Below are 6,792 nucleotides of genomic sequence, written 5' to 3'. Positions count from 1 at the left end.
AGTGGTGCTGTGGCTCAAGTGGTAGAGCGCTAGCCTTGAGCTGAAGAGCTGAGGGACAGCGCCCAGGCCCAGAGTTCAGGCCCCACGACCGAACCAAAAGAAAAAAAAAAAAGAGGCTGAGAGCTGAGGATCATGGCTCAAAGCCAGTCTGGGCAAGAAAAGACCTCAAGACTCTTATCTCCAATAAACTATCAAAAATGCCTAAAGTAGAACTGTGGCTCAAGTGGTAGAGCGCTACCTTTGAGCAAAAGAAGCGCAAGGGGGCTGGGAAGTTGGCTCAGTGGTAGAGCACTTGCTTTGCATGCCTGAGGCCCTGGGTTCGATTCTTCAGCACCACATAAGCAAAAAGAAAAAAGCCGGAAGTGGCTCTGTGGCTCAAGTAGTAGAGCTTTAGCCTTGAGCTGAAGAGCTGAGGGACAGCACCCAGGCCCAGAGTTCAGGCCCCACGACCAGACCCAAAAAAAAAAGAAAAGTAAGGACAGAACCCAGGCCCTGAGTTCAAGCACCAATACCAGCAAGAGAAAACAAAGGTAAACTACTAAGGAATGTGGTAAGACTTTTTGGTGAGTAAGAGAGTGAGGGAAAGAGGGTAGATCCATTAAACTAGAGGCATGGATCAAGTGGTAGAGCACCAGCCTTGCCAAGTAAGAGTGACAGGCCCTGAATTCAAGTCCCAGTACCAAGCAGAGGGGCAAAAGTGAGGGAACTTAGAGTCAGAAGTCACAAAAAGAGAGGGGACAGAATATGGGGAAGCTCCAGCTGCCATTTTTGCCGTTGCTGTTATTGGTCATGAAGCTTAAACTCAGAGCCTGGGCACTGTCCCTGAGCTTTTGTACTCAAGGCTAGTGCTCTACCACTTGAGCCCCAGCTCCACTTCTGGCTTTATGGTAGTTAACTGGAGATAAGAGTCTCATGGACTTTCCTGCCAGCGCTGGCTTTGACCATGATCCTCAGATCTCAGCCTCCTGAGTAGTCAGGATTACATGCATGAGCCACCATCTGCCAGCTGCATTTTTTTTTTTTTTGGTCCGGTCGTGGAGTCTGAACTCTGGGCCTGGGCACTGTCCCTCAGCTCTTCAGCTCAAGGCTAGCGCTCTACCACTTGAGCCATAGTGCCATTTCCGCCTTTTTTCTTTTTGCTTTATGTGGTGCTGAGGAATCGAACCCAGGGCCTCATGCATGCAAGGCAAGCGCCGTACCACTGAGCCACCTTCCCAGCCCCTGCCAGCTGCATTTTTAATGTAACAAGGAGTTTGCCTCCACAGAGAGACACAGTCTCAGGAGGGGCTGGCCCAGAGAGGACAAGTTTTCACCTGACTTTGGGGAATATTAGTATCTAGAAAACAGGAAGAGGAAAAAATATGAAGAGTCCTCAAATTTCCTCTGGGGGGCAGTATAGCCCTAAAGTGGCAGATAGGCAGAGGGTATGCTGAATAGAGAGCACTTTCCATACTGCTGTGTGCACAGTGGCCTTGGGAAAAAACAGATCCTAGCCGGGCACAGGTGGCTCACACCTGTAATCCTAGTTACTCAGGAGGCTGAGATCAGAGGATCGCAGTTCAGAATGAGCCCAGGCAGGAAATTGTGTGAAACTTTTTTTTTTTTTGCCACTTGTGGGGCTTGAACTCTGGGCCTGGGCGCTGTCCCTGAGCTCTTCAACTCAAGGCTAGCACTCTACCCCTTGAGCCACAGTGCCACTTCTGGTTTCTTGAGTGATTTATTGGAGATAAGAGTCTCACAGAGGGCTGGGAAGGTGGCTCAGTGGTAGAGTGCTCACTTAACGTGCATGAAGCCCTGGGTTCGATTCCTCAGTACCACATACACAGAAAAAGCCAGAAGTGGAACTGTGGCTCAAGTGGAAGACTGTTGGCCTTGAGCAAAAGAAGCTCATGGACAGAGCCCAGGCCCTGAGTTCAAGCCCAGGACTGGCAGAAAAAAATAAAAATAAAAAGCTTCTCACTGAGTTTCCTGCCAGGTCTGGCTTTGAACCACAATCTTCAGATCTCAGCCTCCTGAGTAGCTAGGATTACAGGCATGAGTCACCGGCGCCCAGCCTGTGAGACTCTTATCTCCAATTAACCACCAAAAAAAAAGACAGAAGTAGCCGGGCACTGGTGGCTCATGCCTGTAATCCTAGCTACTCAGGAGGCTGAGATGTGAGGATCGCAGTTCAAAGCCAGCCCAGGCAGGAAAGTCCGTGAAACTCTTATCTCCAATAAACCACCAGAAAACTGGAAGTGGCACTGTAGCTCAAGTGGTCAAGTGCTAGCTCTGAGCTGAAGAGCTGAGGGACAGCGCTCAGGCCCAGAGTTCAAGCCCCACGACCAACCAAAAAAAAAGACAGAAGTAGAGCCATGGCTCAAGTGGTAGAGCATCAGCCTTGAATGGCAAAAGCTAAGGGCCAACACTCAGGCCCTGAGCTCTAGCCCCACTATTGGCACACAAACACACACAAAGCAGTGATAAGAATCTGTATAAAATGATACCCTGAAGTATGATGTCCAATGGTCAAGAACAAAGGAAATTCCAAGGGTGCTGTAAATTCTTTAACCTGAAGTTCAGGGACAGAGCCCAGGTCCTGAGTTTAAGACCCAGGGCCAATACCAAAAAAACAAACAACAACAAAAAATACCAGAGAAATGACTTAATGACTCGGGACTTTGGGAACAGGAGCAGAGTAAGGCTGGACCCAGCCTAAAACCAAGGGCTCAATTCATAAAAATAAATAATACCATTTCCTGCCAAAGCTCTGTAACTCAAGTATTACAGGTATATAATAATACTTTGTAATGTGGAGGAAAATAATTTGACTAAAAAAAAAATAAAGAGATAAATTCACATTACTTGCAAATGCTTTTAGCTAAACAAATGAGACTTATTTGTCAGTCGTGGGGCCTGAACTTTGGGTCTGGGTGCTGTCCCAGAGCTCTTTAGCTCAAGGCAAGCGCTCTACCATTGACCCGCAGCACCACTTCTGGTTTTCTGGTAGTTCATTGGAGATAAGAGTCTCAAGGACTTTCCTGCCTGGACTGGTTTTAAACCTTGATTCTCAGACCTCAGCCTCCAAAGTAGCTAGGATTACAGGTGTGAATGGCCAGCACCCAACTGAGACTTTTTTTTTCTTTTTTTTTTTTTTTAAATTCTTGTCTTTATTGCTTTGCTGGTAAATTAATTTTAAGCTTTAGCTGTTAGTTCACTTTAAAGAACAATTCAATAGAAGGAAATTCTTTTTTTTTTTGGGTCCGGTCGTGGGGCCTGAACTCTGGGCCTGGGCACTGTCCCTCAGCTTTTCAGCTCAAGGCTAGTGTTCTACCACTTGAGCCACAGTGCCACTTCCGGCTTTTTTTCTTTTTGCTTATGTGGTGCTGAGGAATCGAACCCAGGGCCTCAGGCATGCAAGGCAAGCGCTCTACCACTGAGCCACCTTCCCAGCCCAATAGAAGGAAATTCTATGTGACAAGAACTTTGACAATTCCAGGGTTATCTCTACTAGAATCTACTTAAACTGTGTTGTTCCAGGAAAGATGCAGTTTGTTGTTGTTGTTTGCTGGTCCTGGGCCCCTCAACTCTTCAGCTCAAAGCTACTGCTTAACCACTTGAACCACTTCCGGCCTTTTCTGCTTATGTGGTGCTGAGGAACTGAACTCAGGGCCTCATGCATGCAAGGCAAGCGCTCTACCACTGAGCCACCTTCCCAGCCCCTGAGACTTTTTTTTCTGTACCTGTCGTGGGGCTTGAACTCAGGATATCAGCCTATTCCTAAGCTATTTTACTCAAGGCTAGCCCTTTACCAGCTACGATTACAGGCAGAGCCACAGATTAGGATCCTAATGTTGTGTGTGTGTGTGCTGAGGCTTGAACTCAGGGCTTTGCATTTTGGCTCTGCTCCCTACAAGCTGCTAAAACTGACCTTGTACCACGTTAGCATGTCTCCCTCAAACTTTTAGTTGGTTAACTGGTTAATAAGAGTCTCCTGAGCTGGCTTTAAGTTACGATTCTCAGATCTCAGATACCTAAGTAGTTACGTTTATAGGCCATGAACCATCAGTGCCCAACTAAAAAGAATTTCTTTCATTGATCCTCATGAATAACACTGGCCTACATTTTTTTTCTTGTATTATCCTGGATAATACAAGACTAAGGCTAGCCTCTCTTTCAATACTTTAAAATTAGCCCTGGGCGGGTGGCTCACACCTGCAATCCTAGCTACTCAGGATGCTGAGATATGAGGATTATGGTTCAAAGCCAGCCTGAGCAGTAAAGTCCGTAGGACTCCTGTTCCCAATTAAACACCAAGAAACCAGAAGTGGTGCTGTAGCTCAAAGTAGTAGAATGCTAGCCTTGAGGAAAAAAAAACAATGTAGGGATAAAGCGCAGGCCCTGAGTTCTAGCCCCACAACCAACAACAAAAACAAACAAACACCTCAGGGCTTGTGCCCAGACCTTGAGTTCAAGCTTCAGGACCAGCACACACACACGCACACATGCACACAAAATAAATTAATAAACTGTAATGACATATTCATCTAGTGAATGGTAGAATTCACTGAGGCCCACTAGGTCCAGAGTTTCCTTTGAGGGGGGAAAAAAGAAATCTTTGACCACTAATAATTCAGTGTTTTTAATGATCCTAGGTTAGTTTTAGTGTTCTATGTTGTGGTAAATTCTATTTCTCTAGGTAATACCAAAGATAACTGATTACCTGGAAGGCTGATGCTAGATCTCCCCCCCCCCCGAGAAATTAAAGGCCTGGTCAATCATCAGAGAAATAAACATGCTCTTGTTGTGCTCTGTTTTATAAAAAGCCTGCCCCTAGTTCCTTCACAGGAAGATCAAAGTCTAGATGGCTCTGGTGACTTTGGGTGACTCATTCCTTGCAAAGGGAGGGGAAACTTCCAAGTTCAGCAGAACAGCTGACGAACACCCCACCGCCAGCCACACGATTTCTCGCTTCACTCCTGAGAGTCCACCGTGCGCTTCGACATCCCCGATGACCCACGAGTGTGACAACTCGGGGGTGGTTAAGCTAGTGAGGAACACTTGCCCCAAGGCCAAGCCGGGCAAATGGAAAGTTCCAGAGCTGAGGACGTTTGACTAAGCGGGTGGGGCCGCTTTCTGCCGGTGGATCCCGCAAGGCCACTTGCTGGTCGCAGTGGTCATCGGCCGGCCACCCGAGCACACTCACCAGGGCCTCGAAGTCCTTCCAGTCGTGGCGGGTGTAGGCAGCGGGGAAGGGCCGCAGCACCGAGTCCCGCTTGTAGCTCTGCAGCGCAGAGGCGAAGAGGCTGCAGCGGAGGTCGGCGGCCAGCACGTCCCGGCCCGCCGCCGCCCGGGCGGCCTCCCTGGAGGAGGAGGCCTCCATCCCCGCCCCCGGCGCGCGGCTGGGGGGCGATGCGCAGGTGCGGGCCACCGCCCAGCTTGAGATCGGAGCGGGACCCGACCTCCCGGGGCCAGGGTTGGAGCCAGGCCCGGGGAGAGAAGACGGAGCTGGGTTACGATCCAACTCCCCAGCGTCCCCTGCAGGGGACTGGAGACCTCGCGCTGGGAGAGCCCGGGCCCGGAACGCCTGGGGAGATCCACACCCGTGGGGGGGGGGGGAAGTCCAGCGCCAGGGGAGGGGCTGTACGACCAGGGGGAGACTGGCACGAGAATGCGGTCACCCCTATCTGGTGCAGGGGCGCGGACCCGAGGCGACACTCCGGGACCACAGGCCCACCCGGGGCCGTGCGGGCTCCTGACCACGCCCTCCGCCTTGCAGCCGAAGCCCCAGCGCCTGCTAGCTGCCCGCGGCGCCGCCTGCGCTCAGCCCCAGCGTGCGTGGGACCCCGGGCTTGCCCAGGACCTATTTACCGCCCCCCCCCCCCTGAGGTCGCCACCTCACACTACCTCTAGTTGCTCCCAGACCGGATAGGCCACGCCCCTCCCCTAACCACGCCCACACGAGACCACGCCCGGCGTCGGGCAGGACCCCGAGAGGCCACGCCCCTCGCACACCACGCCCATTCTGTGCTGCTCCTCCGTCGGCCACGCCCCCTCTCCGAGCCCGCCCCCCCTGTGAAAGCCACGCCCCTTCAGAAATCCCAGCCTTTTCTGCTTACTACTAACCTTGAGTCACCACAGCTGCTGAGGGTTCGGTATCCCTGCTTGCCACCCAAACGTCACCCCAAGCCTCTAAAAGTAAACATCATAGACACTTCTGGTGGAAACAGATCCAGGTCTGGGCATCGGTAGCTCACATCTTGTGATCCTAGCTCCTCAGGAGGCTGAGATCTGAGGATCAAGGTTGATGGGAAATCTGCTGCGATCTCGAAATGTGATAGCCCACTCTCCCACCCCTCCTGGTAACTGGCGCCTTAGTTCCGAGAAGCAGGTCACACCTGGCTGAACCAGGACCTGCTCAGTGGGTTTGCACTACAGGTTCCCAGAATCAGGCCTGCATAAGTAACTTAAATCTGAAAGCACCAACTTGCAAAGCCCATCCGGAAACTTTTTGTACCCTCCAGCCACATTCACCAAGGACCCTACTTAAGAGCCTTCAATCCTGTCTCTCCAGTATGCCTGGTGTCTCCTGACTCTTCAACTTTCCATTGATCTGGACTGTTGAGGTCTTTTTCTGCTCTTTCTGTATTCTAATACTCTCGTGACTCAGTCCTAACTCAAAGACTTCCAGAGCAGGAAAGAACCCCAAGACTCATCTCCAACTAACCACCAAAAGGCCTCAAGTGGAGCTTTGGCTCAAGTGGTAGAATACTAGCCCTAAGCAAAAGAAAGAAATTTAAAAAAAACACCTCA

The 6,792-nt window shown here is 50.7% G+C and overlaps 1 protein-coding gene across 2 annotated transcripts in view; it reads right to left on the bottom strand.

Annotated features, from left to right (window-relative positions):
* Parp16 (poly (ADP-ribose) polymerase family, member 16) overlaps positions 1-5,604 on the bottom strand; it is a 20,143-nt gene extending 14,539 nt beyond the window's left edge. For both annotated transcript variants that reach the window (XM_013010051.1, XM_013010052.1), the window contains exon 1: positions 5,186-5,604. In XM_013010051.1, the coding sequence (XP_012865505.1) occupies positions 5,186-5,362 (177 nt within the window). In that variant the 5' untranslated portion in view covers positions 5,363-5,604. The remainder of the gene's footprint in view (positions 1-5,185) is intronic.
* Positions 5,605-6,792: the final 1,188 nt, after the last annotated feature.

The sequence above is a fragment of the Dipodomys ordii genome, unplaced genomic scaffold (assembly GCF_000151885.1).
Source record: "Dipodomys ordii isolate 6190 unplaced genomic scaffold, Dord_2.0 Scaffold11, whole genome shotgun sequence".
In the NCBI taxonomy this organism is placed as follows: domain Eukaryota; kingdom Metazoa; phylum Chordata; class Mammalia; order Rodentia; family Heteromyidae; genus Dipodomys; species Dipodomys ordii.
Note: the sequence above shows the minus strand (reverse complement) of the source record. Positions and strands in the feature narration are given on the sequence as shown.